The 22,309-nt window shown below is 41.3% G+C and overlaps 1 protein-coding gene across 4 annotated transcripts in view; it reads left to right on the top strand.

Moving 5' to 3' along the window:
* The window catches only part of LOC100619370 (zinc finger protein 260-like), a 57,888-nt gene that overhangs the window by 23,114 nt on the left and 12,465 nt on the right, over nucleotides 1-22,309 (top strand). Inside the window, exons 1-2 of one of the 4 annotated variants that reach the window (XM_007490245.3) lie at nucleotides 19,565-19,847; nucleotides 20,649-20,770. The exons of 2 other annotated variants lie outside the window; for them this stretch is intronic. In XM_007490245.3, coding sequence (XP_007490307.2) covers nucleotides 20,738-20,770 — 33 coding nt within the window. In that variant the 5' untranslated portion in view covers nucleotides 19,565-19,847; nucleotides 20,649-20,737. Of the gene's footprint in view, nucleotides 1-19,564; nucleotides 19,848-19,868; nucleotides 20,002-20,648; nucleotides 20,771-22,309 lie in introns of those variants that run through there. One more of the 4 variants, XM_007490246.3, reaches the window with a different exon arrangement.

Here is a 22,309-nt window from a genome sequence, read left to right on the forward strand (position 1 = left end):
TTCTTTGATATTTATATGGCAGCTGAAGAATTAGGGGCATTGAGAAATGCAGGATACTTCCACATTTTTATATTAATAGGCACTGTCATTTTTGTACTCCTCAATACTATATTTAGAGATGCTAAAATAAAAAATATTGAGGATAAAATAGAAAAAATTGAGGATAAAATGCAAGCCCAATTAGAAGATCTAAAATGTTTCTTACAGGATCAATGGGCAAACACCCACTCTACCAGAAACAGACCTGTTTCTGAACCTTTGAATGAGGAAATTTCCTTCCCTAAAATAGAGATGGAAAACACCTTCCCTATAGCCCAGTTAACAGACTGCTTCTCTTGTGCAGTGCAAATCTTGACTGAATTTAATCCCCAAAACCCTTCCCCTACAATCCCAGTTTCTCAGGTTCCCTCTCCCACAGAAAACCAAATTCCAATGCAAAGGAGATCTTGTCCTCCTAGAGAAACCTGTCCTTGTCAAACTGACCCACAGGTACAAAATTCAACTAGAGGCCTGTTTCCTCTAAGAGAAGTACCTGAAATAGGACGGAATGGGGATGTGGTGACTTTAAGACATAGGATATTGTTTACTCCCCAAGAAATAAATGAATTTACACAAAATATCCCCACATATGAACAAGATCATTTTCTAGTAACAAAAAAGATAGGAGACATATTTTTTTCAGTATAATCTGTCTTACAAGGACGTTGAGAACTTACTACAGGCTTTTTTAAGTGAACGTGAAAAAAATAAAATAATTGCTCATGTCAACAAAACCCGGGGGTGTAATGCAGCACATTGGCCATCTCAGGATCCCAAATGGGACTATAACAATCCTGAGGATTATCTACAACTATATCGTTGTAGAAAGGCCATCCTCAAGGCAATGAAGGAATGTGCAGACAGTACAGATAAGTGGATGGAACTTGAAAAAATTAAGCAAAAGGAAGAAGAAACACCTTCCAGATTTATGGATAGAATAATCGAGTTTGGGGACAGATACTTAGATTGGGACCTAACTAAAGAGAGTAGTTTAAGACAAGTTAGAAGGATCTTTGTAAATAACTCTTGCAAAGCAATTAAGAATTATTTTAGAACACAATGCCCAAGATGGTCAGATATGGACCTTGAAGAATTGCAAAAAACAGCTATATATGTTTTAAAGGGAAACAAAGAAAAGGAGGAAGAAAATAATGATGACATGGAGGAAATGAAGAAAAAATGAGATATTTAATAGATAGGATAACTAAATTAGAAAGTGGGCATGATAATGAACCAACGACAATTGCCCCTCTACAGAAATCCAATTATCAATCCATTACTTGCCACTTCTGTGAGAAGAAGAGCCACAAAATGATGGAATGTAGAACCTTTCTTAAGATGATTGTATGGAATACACAGTTTAATAATAGCTTCAGAAATAATAACTATAGAAATGGTTATAAAGATAATGGTTATAGAAACCAGAATTCTAGAAATTATAATAATGACTATGGAAATAACTATAGTGAATATAGAAATAAGAACTTTAGAAACCAGAATTATAGAAATAGGAATTGGGAAATTAATGACAATGTTCCAATTAAAGAAAATTATAATGATAATGAACAACAACAATGTATGAGAAATGGAGCTCGTCCAAAAAATACTCGAGGTACTAATGACCCTCAGAGAGGTACCCTTCAGGGGGGTGCCCAAGGAATATCCAAAACATAATGATGGCATCCGGGGGGGGGGCTGGGGCACAGGAATCGGAGGATACAACCTTTGATTTCCCGGACCCTGATGTCCTACTACCCGTTATCCCTATCCACTGCCTCCCCCATACTAATGAACCCCATGTTACCTTAAAGGTGGGTAACACCTATTATGATTGTCTATTAGACACCGGAGCTTCCTGGTCTGTATTAAAGAGAACACCTGATTTACAATGTTATTCTGTTGGCTCAGAGAATGTAATGGGAGTATCAGGAATAACCCAAAGAGTTAAAAGACTTCCTCCTAGAATGGTGTCTGTAGGACCCCTAGAGGTACAACACTCCTTCCTTTTGATGCCTGACTCCCCTTTAAATTTGCTGGGGAGGGACCTTCTATGCAAACTCAGAGCCACAATAACCTGCTCCCCAGATGGCTCATTATCATTAGAAGTACCAGAGGAATCTTTAAATTTACTCCCTGTAATTCTCTCAGAGAGTCAGGAGAAAAAAGAGCATCCTGTCTTTGCAATACCTAAGGATATACCGGAGTCTCTTTGGGCCACATCTTCTTCCGATGTAGTTTTACTTAAGTTGGCTGTTCCTGAGCAGATAAAAACTAAATCTAGCCCACCTCCTTCTATCCCTCAGTATCCCCTCTCAAAGGAGGCAATTGAGGGTATTACACCAGTTATTAACTCATTAATAGAACAGGGAATAATAATCCCTTGCAAATCTGAATACAACACACCCATCCTGCCAATTAAAATACCAAAAAGAGGGCCTGATGGCAAGCACCTCTATAGATTCATACAGGATCTAAGGGCAGTAAATAATCACGTTATAAAGAGACACTCCATTCCTAGCACAGCTACATACTTTACAGTAGTAGACTTGTGTTCAGCTTTCTTCTCCATACCTATACATGAGAACTCCAGGCATATTTTTGCTTTCACCAGGAAGGGCTCACAATATACCTGGTGTTGGCTGCCACAGGGTTATGTTGAAAGTCCGAGCTAATTTGAGCAAATTTTGAGCCAAGACACAGACAATATAACATTTAAAAATAGCAAATTAATCAAATATGTAGATGATCTACTCTTGGCTTCAACAGATGCAAAAACATGTCAAGAAGATAGCAAACACCTTCTTTTGGAATTGCACAAAAGAGGACATAAAACCTCTAAGGATAAAGTTCAGTGGTGTCTCCAAAAAGTAGAATATTTGGGATTCATCTTGACTGCGGGTGCTCGTTATATTTCTCCAAAACGAATTGAGAATATTCAAAAATTGAGTGTTCCTACCACTAAGACACAGCTGAGAGCAATTTTAGGAGCAACAGGGTTTTGCAGACAATGGATTCCTTGCTATGGGGAAATTACTAAACCCCTTATAGCATTAACAAAGGATTCGGTTCCTGAACCCCTCAAATTAGAGCCTGAACACCCGTCAGCTCTATCAGATCTAAAAAAGGCTATCATGTCTTCCCCTGCTCTAGGCATCCCAGATTACAACAAGCCATTTACTTTATATGTGCATGAGCAAAAAGGAGTAGCCTCTGGCGTGTTAACTCAGACTTTGGGACCTTCTCAGCGCCCAATTGCTTATTATTCTGCCCAACTAGACCCTGTAGCAGCAGGAGCACCACCATGCCTTAGAGGAGTAGCTGCTACAGCCTTACTAGTAACAAAAACCATTGATTTAATATTGGGATGTCCATTAACAATAATGTGCCCACATGAGATAGAAGCATTATTGATAAAACATAGAACACAGGCATTCTCGGATCAGAGAATTACAAGGTATGAAATAATCTTATTAAATAGTGAAAATATTACCTTGAAATGCTGTTCAACTCTTAACCCTGCCACCTTGCTTCCAGATTTACCTACTTCAGGAGAACCATTACATAACTGTGAAACATTAGTGTCCATGGCAGAAAAGCCTTGAGATAATCTCTTGGACACTCCCTTAGACAACGCAGATCTGATTTTATTTACCAATGGTTCCTCTTTTATGAGGGATGGCATACGTTACACTGGAGCTGCCATAGTCTCAGAATTTGCCACTGAATGGTCAGCTTCACTACCTTCTAACATTAGTGCTCAAGGAGCAGAACTCATAGATCTAAAACAAGCTTGTATAATTGCCAAGGATAAAAAGGCAACAATTTATATGGATTCTAGATATGCTTTTAGCATTTGTCACTCAGTCAGGATGCTATGGCTCCAGAGAGGATTTTTAACCTCAGCTGGAAAATCCATAGCTAATGCAGAAATTATTAATGAAGTTCTTTCTGCTCTCAAACTGCCTAAAGCCCTAGCTGTAGTTCATTGCTCTGCCCATACAGGTGGCTCTGACCCTGTCTCTAGAGGAAATGACTGTGCAGATGCCGTTGCAAAACTAGCAGCCATAGAAGGACTTGGATTAATTTTAACATTAACAACCACTGATAATTTAAATTTATCGCTTTCCTATAATGAAAAGGAAGTGGAAAAATGGAAACAAAAATTTAAAGCAAAACAAATTAATGGAGTATGGGTGTCATCTGAAGGAAAACCCCTGCTCCCTAGAAGTTTCTATAAACAAATTTGCCAATCTATTCATAAAAATGGTCATTTTGGCACCCAGGGCATCGTGGACTCTGTCAAGAGAGTATGGATAGCCCCTGGTATAACTACTATAGCCTCTAAAGTATGTTCAGCCTGCCCTATCTGCCAGGCATATAACCAACATGCATATCGTGGAAAAGCCTTTGGGGGATGTCCTCTGGCTTACACACCTTTTGAACATCTACAGATAGATTTCATAACGATGCCAAAGGCTGGACGTTATAAATTTTGTCTAGTAATTGTAGATCAACTAACCAGATGGCCAGAAGCATTTCCTACGACCCGAGCCACAGCAGATTTTGTTGCAAAGATACTTTTAAAGGAAATTATTCCTCGTTTTGGCCTGCCAGCACGTATTGACTCCGATAGAGGGAGTCATTTTACTGATTCTGTCTTAAACCAAATATATTCTTGCTTGGGGATAACTCCAAAATTCCATGTTCCATATCACCCCCCAGAGCTCAGGCCAAGTGGAGAGGATGAATAAAGAACTTAAGACTATGATTGGCAAATTATGCACTGAGACCCATTTAAAATGGCCTGAAATTCTCCCTCTGGCCCTATTTTATCTTAGAAGCAGGCCTAGAGAAGACTTACATATTTCACCATTTGAGATGCTTTTTGGACATCCGCCTATACAGGCTAAGCCTTTCTCCCCGGCTTATACATCGCTATTAGGGGGAGATATTACTATTGCTTCCTATATACAGGAGTTACAGCACAAACTACGTGAACTTCATGAATCCGGAGCTGCAGTACAAGCCAGACCATTAGACTTTTCTCTGCATGACCTGAACCCAGGAGATAAAGTTTATATCAAGAATTTCAAGTGAACTGGAGCAACTCAACCTTCATGGGAAGGACCATTCCAAATATTAATAACTACTCCAACATCTATAAAGATTGGAGAAAGGGACTCTTGGATTCACTGCTCACATGTGAAGAAAGCATCTTCTGCTGAGACTGATTGACTCTATCCTATCATATGAATTATGACTCTATCTTATCATATGAATTGGAGATAATAATCCATAGACAAATGAATGCATATAGTTCTTGTGTTTGTCTCGGGAGGTAGATTCCTAGGTATTTTATTTTGTCTAAGGTGATTTTGAATGGGATTTCCCTTTCTAGTTTTTGCTACTGAACTGTGTTGGAGATATATAGAAGAGCTGATGACTTATGTGGGTTTATTTTGTATCCTGCAACTTTGCTAAAGTGGTTGATTATTTCAATTAGCTTTTTGGTTGAATCTCTAGGATTCTTTAAGTAGACCATCATGTCATCTGCAAAGAGTGATAACTTGGTCTCCTCCTTGCCTATTTTGATGCCTTCAATTTATTTTTCTTCTCTAATTGCTACTGCTAGTGTTTCTAGTACAATGTCATAGAGGTGATAATGGGCATCCTTGTTTCACTCCTGATCTTATTGGGAATGCATCTAGTTTATCCCCATTGCAGATGATATTAGCTGATGGTTTTAGATATATATTGTTTATTATTTTTAGGAATGACCCTTCTATTCCTATGCTTTCTAGTGTTTTTAATAGGAATGGGTGTTGTATTTTATCAATGGCTTTTTCTGTGTCTATAGAGATAATCATGTGATTCTTGTTGGTTTGTTTGTTGATGTGGTCAATTATGTGGATGGTTTCCCTAATATTGAACCAGCCCTGCATCCCTGGTATAAATCCTACTTGATCATGGTGGATGACCCTTCTGATCACTTGCTGGAATCTTTTTGCTAGTATCCTATTTAAGATTTTTGCATCTATATTCATTAGGGAGATTGGTCTATAGTTTTCTTTCTCTGTTTTTGACCTGCCTGGTTTTGGAATCAATACCATGTTTGTGTCATAAAAGGAGTTTGGTAGAACTCCCTCATTGCTTATTATGTCAAATAGTTTGTATAGTATTGGGATTAACTGTTCTCTGAATGTTTGATAGAATTCACTGGTGAATCAATCAGGCCCTGGGGATTTTTTCTTAGGAAGTTCTTTGATGGCTTGTTGGATTTCATTTTCTGATATGGGATTATTTAAGAATTATATCTCCTCTTCTGTTAGTCTAGGCAGTTTGTATTTTTGTATATATTCATCCATATCACCTAAATTGGTGTATTTATTGCCGTATAACTGGGCAAAGTAATTTCTAATGATTGCCTTAATTTCCTCTTCATCAGAGGTGATGTCCCCCTTTTCATCTTTGATGCTGTTAATTTGCTTTTCTTCCTTCCTTTTTTAAATTAGATTGACCAGTACTTTGTCTATTTTGTTTGTTTTTTTCAAAGTACCAGCTTCATGTCTTATTTATTAAATCAATAGTTCTATCACTTTCGATTTTATTAATTTCTCCCTTAATTTTTAGGATTTCTAGTTTGGTTTTCTGCTGAGGTTTTTAAATTTGATTACTTTTGAGTTTTTTTATTTGCATTTCCAATTGATTGATCTCTGCTCTCCCTAGTTTGTTGATATATGCACTCAGGGATATGAATTTACCTCTGATTACCGCTTTGGCTGCATCCCAAAAGGTTTGAAAGAATGTCTCGCCATTGTCATTTTCCTCAATAAAATTATTAATTGTTTCTATGATTTCTTCTCTAACTAAATGATTTTGGAGTATCATATTGTTTAATTTCCAATTCGTTTTTGATTTGGTTTTCCATGTACCTTTACTGATCATTATTTTTATTGCCTTGTGATCTGAGAAGGCTGCATTTATTATTTCTGCTTTTCTGCATTTGTGTGCTATGCTTCTGTGACCTAATGTATGGTCAATTTTTTGAATGTGCCATGTGGTGCTGAGAAGAAGGTGTATTCCTTTTTATCCCTATTTATTTTTCTCCATATGTCTATTAATTTTAATTTTTCTAAGATTTCATTCACTTCTTTCACCTCTTTCTTATTTATTTTTTGGTTTGATTTATCTAAATTTGATAATGGTTGGTTTAAGTCTCCCATTATTATGGTTTTACTGTCTATTTCTTCCTTCAATTCTAGTTTCTCCATTAGAAATTTGGGTGCTATATTATTTGGTACATACATGTTGATTAGTGATATTTCCTCATTATCTAAAGTCCCTTTTAACAAAATATAATTACCTTCCCTATCCCTTTTGATCAGGTGCATTTTTGCTTTGGCTTTATCATATATCATGATTACCACTCCTGCCTTCTTTCTGTCAGTTGAGGCCCAGACGGTCTTACTCCATCCTTTAATTCTGACCTTGTGGGTGTCAACCCGCCTCATGTGTGTTTCTTGAAAGCAACATATGGTAGGGTTTTGGATTCTAATCCATTCTGTTATTCGTCTACATTTTATGGGTGAGTTCATCCCATTCACTTTCAAAGTTATGACTGTCATTTGTGGACTCCCTGCCATTTTGATATCCTTCCCTGGTTCTAACCTTTTCTTCTTTGGCTCTACCTTTTAGTCCAGTAATTTACTTTAATTTGGTCCCTCTTGTCCCCTCCCTTGATATGTTTCCCTTTTTAGTCCCTCCCTTTTTGTTCCCACCCCTTCCCCCCCTCTCTTTCCCTCCCCTTTTGTTTTCCCTCTCCCCCTCCCCCTCTTGGTTTTCCCTTCTCCCTACCCTTGTTGCGTAAGATAGAATTCAAGATCCCAATGGATCTGGATGTTCTTCCCTCTCAGAGTTGATTTCCCTGAGAGTAAGGTTTAAGTAAAAACTCTCTTCCTCTCCTTCTTATAGGAGTTTTCTTCCCCTCCCCTTCCCATGTGAATCTTTGTGTGAGAATGATTATTCTATTTGGTCTTTCTTTTCCCCTATTTACAGATTACATTTTCCCCACATGTTAGTATACATAGATTGATATATATGTAGTCCTTATAAAGAGAGTTTGAGTAAAAGGAGAAGATAACATTTTTCTCCTTTTCCCTTTCCTTCATATTTACCTTTTCAGGTATTCCATGCTCTTTGATTTTCGATATCGAACTTTCCACAGAGCTCTGGTCTTTTCATTGCAAAAAGTTGGAAATCTTCTATTTTGTTGAATGCCCATACTTTCCCTTGGAAGTATATAGTCACTTTTGCTGGATAGCTGATTCTTGGTTGAAGACCCAGCTCTCTTGCCTTTCTGAAGATCGTGTTCCATGCCTTATGATCATTTAGAGTAGAACTTGCAAGGTCTTGTGTGACCCTGATTGGCATTCCTTTTTATCTAAATTGTCTTTTTCTGGCTTCTTGTAGGATTTTTTCTTTTGTTTGAGAGTTTTGGAATTTGGCGATTACATTCCTGGGAGTTGTCTTTTGGGGGTTTAGTGTAGAGGGTGTTCTGTGAGCTCTGTCAGTGGCTGTATTACCCCCTTGTTCTAGAATCTCTGGGCAATTTTCTTTGATTATCTCTTGTATTACGATATTGAGTTTGCTGTTTATTTCTGGCTTTTCTGGAAGTCCAATTATTCTTAAATTATCTCTTCTTCCTCTATTTTCCAAATCTGTCACTTTGTTAGTGAGATATTTTATGATCTCTTCTAATTTCTTGGTCTTTTGGCTTTGCTTTATTAGTTCTTGCTTTAAAGCCTGGTTTTCTTTTTCAGTTTGGTCAAACTGGTTTTGTAGATGCGTGAATTTCTTTTGCATTATTTCCCACTTTTCCTCCCAGAAGGCTTCCATCTTTTTGATCATTTTAGATTCAAATTCTTCATGGGTTTGTGGAGAGTTTCCCTTTCCTTTGGAAGGTATTGGAGCATTTGCTTGTGTTTCCTCTTCTATCTCCTCTGTGTTTTGTATTTTTGCTCCATAAAATGTGTCCAAAGTCACCCCCTTCTTCTTGTTTTTTTTTGAGTTTTGGGACTTTTGTGCTTCTGTGGAGTTTGCCATCTCTATCTGAGTTGGGGGGGGGTACTAGCTTTTCTTATCTCTGTCTGGCGTTCAGAGGTTTTAGCCCTAGGTAGATTGTCCATTCTATGCAGTTGTTGTCCCGTCTTCCCGGGAAACCAGGAGTTTCTGGTGTGTCCCTGTTACTGCCCTCCTCTCCTCGTCACCCTCCTGATGCTTCTCCGTTGCCTTACTTCCACGCTCTAAGCCTAGCTTGGCTTTCGTTCCTGTGCCTTAGCCGGCCAGCTCCTGCACTCTGCGGGGGGAGGAGCTGTGGCTTCCCAGAGCTCCAGGGCTCCTAATGAGATTAGCTTTCCCTGGGTTGAATTTAGTATGCCTTGAGGCAGGGACTTTTTTTGTGAGACTCCGATGGAAGGATCCAGCCAGGGGGTTACAAGCTCCCTCCTCTCTCTCTGTTTCCCTGCTGTCTGGGTGCCCCCTCGATTGGGTCAGGTTGTTTTCAGGATGTGGCCTTCAGAATATCCAGCTCCTGAGGCCCTTTTGCCAGCCCTGAGGGTTGCTGTTGTTTCAGAAGACCCTGCTCTCTGAGGGGGAGGGGCCGCGGCTTCCAGGAGCTCCGAGGGTTCCTCCCAGGGGGTTACGAGCTCCCCGGTCTCTCTCTGTTTCCCTGCTGTCTGGGTGCCCCTTCGACTGGGTTAGGTTGTTTTCAGGAAGCGGCCTTCAGAATAGCAGGCCGTGGGGCTCTGAGGATGCCTCTGCTGCCTTGGACTCGGACTCGGCGCTCTGGGTTGGGGGGGATGGGTCCTAGGACCTTCGTTCTGCCTACCCCTTCGGTCTGAATGGTCTCTGGTTCTGGATTTTGGGGGGGGGCGTACCTTTTGATCCAGGTCCAGGTCCAGGAGGAGGACTCCCGGTCTATGCTGTTGATTGTTTTGAATTTCGGTGCCCTAGGAAGCATTCGGTTTGAGATTGGTAAGGAAGGGTTTCAGGAGATCTGAACTTTAAGCTTTCTCTAAGCCGCCATCTTGACTGGAAGTCTCCTCCCGCCAGAATCTTAAGAATGCTGGAATCAAAGTCAATGCCTTTACTGCCATGCGCAGGACTGACCATGCCTTTCTCACTGCAATTCTACAGATCAAACATCTACCTTATACATACACCTGGGTGGACTGTTACAGTCTTAAGAAACCCAGGTTAGTTAATGGAACAGATGAGCCATCCAATATATTGAAACAAATGAATCACAGTATCCTAAGTTTGATAAACCCCAGCTACTAGAGGTAAGAACTTACTATTAATAAAGCTTCCAGGAAAACTGGAAAATAGTCTTGGACAATCAAGGTATAGGAAAAAATTTTATATGAAAAGCTAATAAAATCTAAAAATAAGTACATACCTTAGACATAAAGGATGATATAAAAAAGACATTTGAGTAGCAAATAGAAAAATGCTTTTCAAATTAGTTAGGAAAAGAATTCATAACCAACCAGAGGATCAATAGGATCATAGAAAATAAATGGACACTTTGATAACATAAAAGTATAAAATTCTCAGAAATAATGACATTTAAGATAAAACGAGAAGGGAAATAGGTAATTGGTTCAGAAATCTTTGACATAAACTTCTTGGATAAAAGCTTCATTTTCAAAATATTTGAGGAATGGCTTCAACTTTTTAGGAAGAATATTTATTACCCAATTGATAAAGAATTAAAGGATGCAAATTAAGGATGCGAACACACAGTTTTCAAAGGAAGCCATGGGGGGGGGGGGAATCATTAAAATCACAAACAATGAGAGAAATGTAAGGGAATGCAAAGTCAACATTCTACCTTATGTTTATCTGATTGGCAAAATTGTCAGTGAATAAAATGACTGATGTTGGAGGGGCTATTGGAAAGTGACACATTACTCTGGCACGGAGGAAGGGTTTAGCTGTTCTGGAAAGCAATTTGGAACCATTCCTCAAAAGTTACTAAATCATGCATGTCCTTTGAAAAAAAATGACAATACTACTCAGCGATATCCAAAAAAGGAAAAAGATCCATGTGTAGCAAACTGTATATAGCAGTTCTTTTTCTCTTGAACAAGAACAACTAAGGAGAGCCCCATCAATATGAGAATGACTGATTCAGTTATGCTTTATGAATGTGATGGAATATTATTGTTTTGAAAGAAATGTTGAATAATGTAGTTTCAGAAAAACATAGGAAGTCTTGTATGAACTGACACAAAATGAAGCACAGAAAACCAGAAGAACAATATATAGTAGCAGTGATATTGTAATGATAATGAACTGTGAGAACATTTTATCAACACGATGACCAACCACAACTCTGAAGGACTCATGAGGAAATATACTTGTCCATTTCCAGAAAGCAACACGATGAAATCAGATACAGATTGAAGCATATTTTGTTCTATAGCTTTGTTTTTCTTAAAGCACTTAAATTTGATGCTTAAATTTGTTTTGCATTTCCATATATATTTTTAATAAATGTTTTCATTCTCAAACAGTAGTGGAGGCAGTGGAGAGAGGGTGACAATCAGAAATTAAAATAAAGAAAAATTAAATTTAAAAATAAAATAAAACCAGTGGTTCAAGTAGTATAGTTTTCAAAAATGGAGAGGGAACGACAAAGACCTGGTTAATCAACAGTTCATTTGAACTAGCTTGGGGGCTCTACCACAAATTCCATATCTTGAAATATTATCCTGACACAGTTTTTATGTTTAATGTTATTTAACATACAGAAAACCTTTTTTATATTCTAAACGGATACATTCTAAATGTATCTAATTGAATTCTGGCCTGGAAGAAGCAACTAGTTTCATTTTTGAGGACAAATTGGGAAGCTGGCCAGAAAGGTTTATTTTCCTAGGATGAGAGTGTGACATGGTGCAACACAGATTATGCCCCTGTCAAGCCAGCAGAAAGCCATGGGGACAAGGGCAGCTTCCAGAGCCCTCAGCCCAGTGGTAGAAAGAGGCTGGACAACTGGTCCCACTATTGGAACCTTTCCTATTATGGAGCAAAGGACTTAGTTTTATCCCCTAAACACATCTTAGTCAGAGACTCACATCAAGGAGGATCCCTAGTCCTCTAGGAATGCTGCCATAGTAGAGCATGGACCTTTATCTCAATTCCAGGGTAGAAAGAAGTGCTTTTGGTCATTCATAATTGAAATCAATGGTCAGGAGAATAATAGCCACACCTATCCTTTGTAAAAATGGAGACTTCCCTATAATATCACCAGAGTCCTCAGCTGGGCCAAGAACAAAATGGGTATTTAAACTGACTCTACGGCTACTTGCTCTCTCTCTGCTTCTGCTTCTAGCACATGCGTCTCTACCTAGCAAGCAGGATGTTGTGAATAGGTTACACATGTTTTTCTTATTCTGTCTTTTAAAAATTCTAATAATCTTTAAGAAATCTCATAAAATGTAATACTTTTATTGCAACATGTATATATTGCAATTTTATTTTAATCACACAAATGAAAAGTTAGCATGTAGGAAATTTAAATGACAGAGTATGGTAAAAATAGCAGAGAACAAACTGAAAAATAAAATCTAAAAAGGAGGTACACCTAAAGCATGAAAATTCAATATTCATAAGTGTTTCATCTTCAGTTTTGATTGACACTTGATGCGGGGAAAAATTTTTTTAAACAACAATCTTTTAAATCATGATGACTCTAATTTATGATGATGATGAAACTAATTTAATTTTACTTAGATCATATTGCCTGGGAAGAAGGAAAGATGTACACATCCCCAGATATAGTTCTAAAAACAAGAAATTAATAATCTGGTGCTTGAGACAGTGACCCCTTCATCCCAGAGGCAGAGTCCAATGTTAACCTGAAATTAAAAATCAAGATAAAGACTAGAAAAACAAGTAAACAAATAAAAAAACCTGACCATAGAAAATTACTATGATGATAGGGAAAACAAGTCAGCAACTTAGAATAAGACAATAAACTCAAAATAACTGGAGCCCTGTTGGCATGGCCATCCACAGGGGACTAGATGGCTGCCATACTGATGGGGAGGAAAGCTATTGTGTTTCAATTGGTAGAACTACCAGGAGAAAAAAACGCAAAAATTTGGGAGGCAGTTAGGTGGCTCAGTGGGTTGAGAGTTAGGCTCAGTGAGAGAGGGTTGTGAGTTCAAATCTGGTTTCAGATACTTCCTAGCTCTGACTGTGGGCAAGTCACTTAATCCCCATTGCCTAGCCCTTACCACACTTCTTGCTTGGAACCAATATACAGTATTGATTTTGAGACAGAAGATAAGGGTTAAAAAAAAAAAGAACTAGGGGGGGTGTTCTAGTTGAAGTACCTAGGATTAAACACTGATTGGAGATTGAGCCAGGGTAACAGGGATTACACCTTTCCCTGAATTATAGAAACTGGAAAAACTAAGCCCAGGAAATAAAATGATGAAATCTGGGGGCATTATCACCCACACCCCAGGACAAAGTCAAACTCTAGCAATGAGTTAACAATTATTTCTATTGGTTTGGCCATTGATTTTATTTTTAAACAAATAAGCCAAAGAGAAAGAATCCAACTCTAAATAGCTATTATGTGGACAGAAAAGGCCTAGGCTCAAATTCAAAGGGCAGTGAAATTAGAGTACCTACATCTAAATCAGCAAAGAAAAACACCAAGTGGTCACAAGCCCAAAAACTGGTTTGGGGAGATTTTATAAAACACCCCAAAAGCCAAATTACAGAAGTTAGATTTCAATCAATAACTCCAAGTTCTTATTTTCCATAGAGTTTATTATCACTTGCAATAAAGAAAGATAGATATAGGTTTAAAGCCTATTTTTCTACTCTACATCTAACCACATATTGATCTGTCTCATTCAGGGAAATAGAAAGGGCGCAGGTCCCACAGCATGCCCTGTTATTGTCCCTCACTTCCCCTTGTGCATTCATGTCCATGGATGCAGTGCCAGCATGCAAAATGGGATGCAGGAAGTAGTTAGACAATCCAGGATGGGGAGGGGATGGAAATTCCCATTATACATGTAAAGATTAAATTTAATTCTCCCCTGATTGTGAAAATGAAATTAACTCTCCCCTGATTGTGAAGGTTAAGTTAACTACCCTGCCAATTTTTAGATGTATTCACCAAAGTATAAACATCCCACTTAATCATTAAGTGGGAAAGATCTGTGTCCCATGTGTGCAATGGTGGTTGATGAATCAGAATCAAACTGACTGCCCCTGGGCAGTCCTAAGCAAAGCTTTAGCTGTAATTGGTAGGCATAAATGTAGGGGAAGGCACAGGAAGTGATGCAAAAGAAGTGTCTTTAAAAAAAGTCACAACTTCCTGTGTGACTGTTCAACTTCTTTTGTTGTTCTCAGTTCAAGTTGGAGACTGGTAAATAATCTGCTAACTGGACCTGAGATCTTTCCTGGTGAGACTGTTCTTAAATCTTTCCCATTGGACTGACATGTGTTGAGTGAAAAGAGCTGACTCCTTTCCTGGATTTTCTGAAGAGACTAGCCTCAGGAGAGACCCATCCTCTTGAGAGAGGCTCCCTGCATCCCCAGGTCCTTGGCTCAAATGTCAAGGCAAATCTGGCTAAGGACTAAACTCCCCTCCCTGGATTGAGCCAGGGGTCAGCACAAAATACTTAGAGTTTAGACTAGATATCATACCCTATCCTCTCTCTGATTTCCTACTTCACTCTTTCTATATTTCATAAACAAATTGTAAATAAAATCTTTTTGGATTTCATAAAATTCCTGGTGACTGTATTTATGAATAATCCAGCCCAACCTTATTATAAAAACCCATTCCTTCCCACCCCCCTTACACACAGGGGGAAAGTAGTTTTTTAAAAAGAGCAATGCAAGAAAATTAAGAAAGATCACCCAGTTGAAAAAAAGAGTTCTAGAAACTCAAGGAAGAAAATAACATTAAACATTAGAATTGGACAAGGGGAAGCTAATGATGTCCTAAGGAAGCAAGAATAACAAAGCAAAATTAAAAGAATGAAAAAATAGAAGAGTACATGAAACATTAGAAAAATCACTAGCTAGGAAAATATATCAAGGAGGGGCAATAAAAATTTTTTCATGGAACCTGAACATTATGATTTTTAAAAGGGTATTTATACAATACTCCAAGAAGTCATTAAAGAAATTAAGCCTGGAAACTCTAGAAATGAATGGTAAAATATAAATTGAAATAATTCATTCATCATTCCTACAAAAGGAGACCAAGGTGAACATAAATGGACAGAGATATCATTGCTATGTATCATAGTCCCCAAGGTAAGGAGAAAATACTACAAACAACAAGAAAACAACAATTTAAATACTGTGGAGTGAAAGTAAACACAAGACAATAATTTCAGCATTAAAAGGATGATAAGCATTGGAAAACAGTACTTTCAAGAACAAAGGAGCTAGGTTTGTAACTAAAAATACCTTACCTAGAAAAGCTGAGCATTATTACAAAAGGGGAAAAACTGCTTATTTAAAGGAAGTATAGTGCCATGGGCAAAGTCCACCCTTGCCCACAACTTCAGGGTTTCCTGAACAGTGGCAAACAATCAGTCGACAAAAATAACAAATGGAAGATAGCTTAATCATAACAGCTATGGGAATGCTCTTCATCTAACAGCTGCTCTGCCATCCCGATGTCTGATCTTTATTTTTATACCCATTTTCTTGGCGTGCAGATACACAAAATCAAAGAGATAATTGGAAAGGTGATACATTAACTTTTAACAAATCACTTCATTAACGTTCTATATTTTTGTATTGTGATTAAAGACAGAATAAAGGTTGCACACAAGAAAAATGATTTCGTCACAAGTGGCTTAATTTTCTCATTACCCTGTGAGAAGTTTTGAGCTTATAAATAATCAAGGAAAATTATGTATCACTTTTAATGAAATGGAATAATTAATCAGCAGTTCTTAAAAGACAATTCAACAATCATATCATTGAGACTGGGGGTACTGGGAACTAATTCAAATTTAGACTGGTGGCTTCTAGGGAGTTCCTGAGTTAATGATTTGTAGAATCGAGTCACTGAGGCATACAGAAGCTTGATGTACTTGTACTTATCGCTTGGGCCTCTATGATTGATTTGTGTGCTGACTTCATGAGAATAGGCTTCTGTGAGTGGGAAGGTTTTGGGCTTGACCTGTAGCTCTGGTTTTGCTGGGAATTCTGTGCCTAAGTAAAAGTTAACCCATGATAGTCTTTTTGGGATTGGGTTTAAGGGTCTGATCTTTTGGAGAAGCTTTGGGGAATAAGGTACAGGTGTTTTGCTCTTGCATTATTTCTTTTGAGACTAGGGGGGAAATAATCATGTCAATTCATAGGTAAGGGGCATTGATGAAAGAGGTCATGTAAAGGGGGACTGGGTGGAGAATCACATCTTGCCAAGAACCACTCTATGGCCTTCCCAGCTACCACGGGTGTCTCTGTCAAGGTGTTCTGGTCTGATGGCTCCCAGCAGGAAAGCAGTGTCAATTATTATAGGGGGGAATTCAGAGCTCAGAAGAAAATGTGATCTAGAAGAACATGAAATTCCAATTACAAGGGATTCAACAGGACAAATTATTTGCTTCTAATACAGGAAATCATTATGTATAAGCCCTTAAAATAACATCATTGCTTGGGTAGTTTGAAAGAGCTTCTTTAGAGAAAAGCTTCAAGGTCAAGTTGAATATAATGAAATGGAGCTAAAAATAACAATAAAATAGGGGAAGAAGTGGTAAATTGAACAATCATGACATATAAAAGAGACATGAATGGGAGAACTATCAGAGAGAAGGGGAGGAAAGGGTGGAGGATGGTAGTAGTAGAATCTGTAAAATGGAGATTTGAACCCTAGACTTTAATTGCCAGAGGTCCTTCGTATTTCCCCCAATTTCCTATAATCTCACCTGAGTCTTGTAAACCTTAAAATTTCTTAGACTTATAAACGTTGGAAATTTCACCATTGGGAAATTTCATACTTGAAAAATTTCCTACTGATAGTCTATTGGAATGTGAACCCCTTTGGCATGGGAGGGTCCTTCTCCTCCCTACTTAAGATTACTTTAGGACAGAAACCTTTTGCTGAACAATGGAAAGGGCTTTGACCTATGCTTAAGCATACAACAGGAAGTTCTTTGAGTCATGATTGATTTTAGAATTGATACAATAGAGATACTTGGAATGACCGAACCAGGTCTTTGAACTTACAATCTCCACCCTACTCAGTCCTAACAGGATTTAGGAAGGGCTGCAGCATAGATGAAAATTTAATAATTTGAGAATATGACCTTCAACAGACATGTGCAAAGGGGGCAGACCTCTGGGTGGTCCTGCGTTAAGCTAGAGCCACCATTGGCCCAGGGAAGACATGGACAGTGATTGGTAGATGTGAGAACTGAGGGGAGGGAACTGAGATGGTTTCCTTAAAGATGGAGGGGTCTGAGGACTGAGTGGGGTTGGAGAGGTTTTGCTCTGAGAGGTTGTGCTCTGAGAAGCTTGCTCTGAAGGAAGCTGGAGGTGGAGGCCCCTGAGACTGTTTCTCCATTTTGGTCACTTGAGTGATAGGGACTGATCTCTTTGCTTTGCCTCAGCTATCTAAGGGCTTGGGCCTTTTGGCCCAGCCTAAACAGAGGGGGTATTTAAGCCCTATTCCCTTCTCTCCCCTTTCTCTCTCTCTCTCTCTCTGTCTCTGTCTCTGTCTCTGTCTCTCTCTCTGTCTCTCTCTCTCTCTCTAATTCCTTTCTTCCTCCTGTTTGTAATTAAAAACTCCATAAAAGGTTGACTGCTGACTTGAGTTTCATTTAGGAATTACATAGCTGAATTCCTTGGTGACCTCAAATTAATATATATCAGTCTTTTAAAGTGATTTCCTTGTCACAGTCTCCAACTGGGCAAGATGACAATTAGTATTTCAACTGGCAGTAATGCCTATCTTGGCCTCTTCTCCTGCTCAGCCATTTGTAAGATGTATTAAGTAAGCTTTGAATGGGCTAATAAACCCTAGGCACGTGGTATTCTTATTTTGTATTTCTTTATTCCTTCATATTTCAATTACTAGAAACTAAATTAATTTTTACAAATCTTATCCTCATCAGTTCTGGATTAAAGAGATAACAACATACCATATAAGTGACCTCTGGACCTCCCAGCTCAGCCTGGACAGGCCCAAAGCCTGGAAGGAGAGGCTGGAGTCCAGGGAAAGACCTGGGGGACCCCAACATCCCCATCCCAGGGGAAGGAAGGCCATGCCCAGCCTAGGCCTGTATATTCTCCCCTTCTGAGCCCCAGAGACAGCAGAGAGGAATTCAGAACAGCAGCCCCGGGCCTAAGGCCAGCAAAGGAAGAATGGTCCAGGCAGAGAAGCACTTTCAGGGCCTTTAGCCCCTCAATGCCTGGTAAAGCTCAAGGCTTGGAGTCAGGGAGGTTTGAGATCTCCCCCTGCAGGACCCTGTACAAGTCACTTTAATCTATTTGCCTCAGTTTCCACCCCTGTCCAATGGGCTGCAGGGGGAGAGGGCAAAGCCTCCCAGCCTCTGCCCAGAAAGCCCCAAAAGGGTTGGGTGAGGAAGAGGCAGTCAGAACCTAGCAGCCCTGCACACAGACACACAGACACCCCCAGACTCTCCTCTGTCCATCAGGGCTCAGAGCCTAGGCTCAGAAGTTGCTGCTGCCTTCTGTGGCCTCCCAAAGGGCAGGAGGGGGTTACTCGGCCTCCCCCAGGCCTCTGAAGGGTCTTTGGGCCTTTTGGGCTGGGGAAGATGGTGAGGGAGACCCTCCACAGCTGACCCAGAGCCCAGGAGACCCAGAGGAAGCAGCTCTGTTTCCCCCACAGACCCTCCCTGGACCACTTTCCCCACAGCCGCCAGGGTTAGGCTCTTATTCTCTGGATTCCACAGTGGGGAAACTGAGGGAAAGGCTGGGAAGGCCTTGGTGAGGCTCCCCCCTTTGGGTAATATCTGAGGCCATGTTTGAGCCCAGTCCTTGGGGGTTCCAGGCAGGAGGGCAGCCACCATGTCACCTGATTCCTCCACCTGGGGAGAGGACTGGCCCCACCTTGGGGAGCTTCTAGGGTCCCCCCAAAGCAGGAGTATCAGGATGTTCAGAGAGAATCCTGGAGGAAAGGATTGTGGGGGTGGGGGGGGCTGGGCCTGGGCTGTGAGCTGCTGCCCTCTGCCTCAGTTTCCTTTTGTGTCAGAAGGGGGATCCCAGTGCCACCTCCATAGGCCCTAAAGAGCAGAGATCCATAGACTGCTCAGTCAGTCAGTCAGTCAAATCAATAGACACTTATTAGGCACCTACACTGTGCCAGGCCCCATCCTGAGGCAGCTTCCAGTCTAAGGAAGAAGCAGCTGGTAGGGCAGGAAGGGGAAATGGGGGGAGGGGGAGCAGGCTGCAGCCCCCCAGGGTGGGGAACAATTCCTTTATTCCCCTCCCCCACCACCCAGGTGCCCAGGCAGGAGGACTCCATTTCTCAGAAGGCCGCGGTCATATCATCATGCAAGTTTTGGCCTCTCCTGTAGAGGACTACATTTCCCAGAAAGCCTGTGTCATGCCATCATGCACGTTTGGTCCTCTCCTGTGGAGGACTCCATTTCCCAGAATGCCGGTTCCCTGACTTCTCCCTAGTCTTGGCTCCTTCCCACTGTGGCAGGCGCGGGGCATGCTGGGAGCTTCATGTGCGCGGTCTCAGCTCTTGGAAAAGTCTCCGATAATCTTCTTGGACCTTTGCCTGGGTAAGAGGGGGAGCGGAGCGAGTCATTGGCCGGGGCGGGCCGGGGCTCCCTACTCGCCCTGCTCCGGCAGCTGAGACTTTCTGCTCTGAACTCCTTGGGGGGTGAAGAGACCTGGGGGACGGGGCGCGTGCGCACGTAACAGGAGAGGCTGGAGGTGAGCCCCGGCCCCCTGTAAATGTACGTGGGGGAGGGGCTGCCTCCGCGCCTATCCGTCATTTTAAAGGACCCCAGAAAAGGGACAAACGCAGAAGTGCCCGACTCAGGCCGGAGCCCGGGCGGGGCTTTGTTCCTCCCCTGAGGAGAGAGAAGGGGTCGCCAGCCCAGAGCCAAGAGGCAGCTGGGGGAGGGGTGGTGGTGTACTGACAGGATGGGGGAGGGGCTGGCCCGGGCCCCTCCCCCAGGGGTACGTCCTCCTCAGAACCCGCTAAGGGGAGAAGCTGCCAACATGAAGTTGGTCAGTGGCCAGCGGAGCTCTGTGGTTCCTGTGCCCACAAGCCAGGAAAAGAGCCCGATCCTGGGCACTGAGGAAATGCCAGCACGCTCTCCCGCACCTGATGCCCGGCTCCCCTCCAGCCCGCCTTTTCCCAGTAACCCCTCCCCCCAGCAGACTCCTCCAATGCACCCAGTGCAGTTTCTGTGTGGAATGAAGCCAGAGATGGCGGCAGAGGGGGAGGGGAGGCTTCTTCCTGTCCTGCACTAGGCCCTTCCCAACCTGAGGCTCCTTGTGGGGGAGAGTCTGCTGTGAGGCCGGGGAAGGGCCTGGGAGCCCCTCTGAGCCTTTCCCCTCTCTCCTCCCCCCAGGTACACACAGAGGAAGTCTCCCCCCCTCGGGGCTACCACCCCCTTGAAGGACCTCAGAGTGGCCCCGCAGAGACCCCACAGCCAGAGGAATGGCCCCCAGGACCCCGAGGCCCCCCTCCCAGGTGAGTGCAGCCCCTGCCCGGGCCAGCCTGGAATCCAGCAGAACTCAGAGATGGGTCCCTGCCAGGCCTCCAGGGGCTCCCTCACTGCTTGTCCTCAGGGGGAGCTCCAGGGTCAGCCCTGGCTCACTCTTTGGAGGTATCAGTTTACAGGGTTGGGTCACAAATCTCATAAATACAGCCGAGGATCAGCCTTAGGGGAATGACTTGAACCCTGGCCAGCCCTCTTCCAAGGCACAGACAGTGTGGAGGATTTGGGCTCCCCTCAATGGGCAGCAGATGCTGTGGGACAGCAGCAGCCACTCAGGCTGGGCTGAGCAGGGATGCTGTGGCTGTTGGTGGCCCAGAGTAGCCTGCAGAGGTTCTGGCTCAGCACGCTTGATTAGCTTATTGATTAGGCATCAGAGTGATCCTTTGGGGGAGGGTAAAGGGAATGGTAGAGCTCAATAGAGAAATGATTCCGGTGCAGTTTAGGGAGGGATCTTAATCCAAGTTCCAAAGGGGGACTAAAGGGTTTAGAGAGTCATTTAAGTATATAGATATGAGAGGAATGAAGAAAGTTTTTTAGCAGTTTAATAGCCTATTTCTATTAATTGAGTAAAGAGTAGTTGGATGTAAAAGGTGTTGTTGTGATGAATTTATGGAACTTCAGTAAGAGCAGAGTTTAGATCAGAGAAAGGATTTTCCCACTGTTCTGCTCTCCCCTTTAAGAAAGAGAACAAATATCTGGCAGGGGTCACTGTAAGGGGCCTTGGCTAGGAGATAGGCAGCTGGAAGTTGTGGAGGGAGTCTCTCAAACACAAGGAAGATTCGTTTGTTCTTTGAGATAGTTGACTTTGAGATTTGAGATTCATACTGAGCTGAGAGATAGTGTGTTTCCTGAGGATTTTCCCCTGTGAACCACAGGGGAAAGGAAGAACAGTTTTGTTAATGGAGAGACACTTTGACCGTTGGAGTGATGGGACCAGAACCTGTGAGAGGCCTGCTGAAGGGAGAGAGAAACTGCTTCTCCTTCTCTCTCAAGATGATTCATGTTACTTTAAGAGTTTATCATCTGTTTACGGTTCATCATTGTAGCATCACTTACTGAGAGGGAAGTTAAGTTTTAGTCAGTGTGTGTAGTTGAGTGGAGTGTCTACTTTGGTAGAGAAAGAAGAATCTCCTCGAGGAGCCAGTTTCAGGGTTGTGTTATTTAGACAATTTTAGTTTTAGGGATTTATCGATTTCCTACCTTATTCCTAAGTCCTGTTTCTACCTCCTGTTTTTCTTTTCTACATTTCCTCCATAATAAATTATAGTTTTATTAGACTGCATCTGGCCTTCAATCTACCACCTGAAACCAGCTTGGCCCTAATAGCTTTATTTTAGTTATAACAACTTTTAAATATTAGTTTGGTTATTAAAGCACCAGCTATTATTTACCCATAACAGTGTGACTGTTTTAGTGCTCATAATACCAAACAATTTCTGTGTTTTGAAACAATGAAGAGCATCAATATTTGATCTCTGAGGTCAGTATCAAATTAGGTAGGTCCAGTTATA

This window comes from Monodelphis domestica, chromosome 3, assembly GCF_027887165.1.
Source record: "Monodelphis domestica isolate mMonDom1 chromosome 3, mMonDom1.pri, whole genome shotgun sequence".
NCBI classification, from domain to species: domain Eukaryota; kingdom Metazoa; phylum Chordata; class Mammalia; order Didelphimorphia; family Didelphidae; genus Monodelphis; species Monodelphis domestica.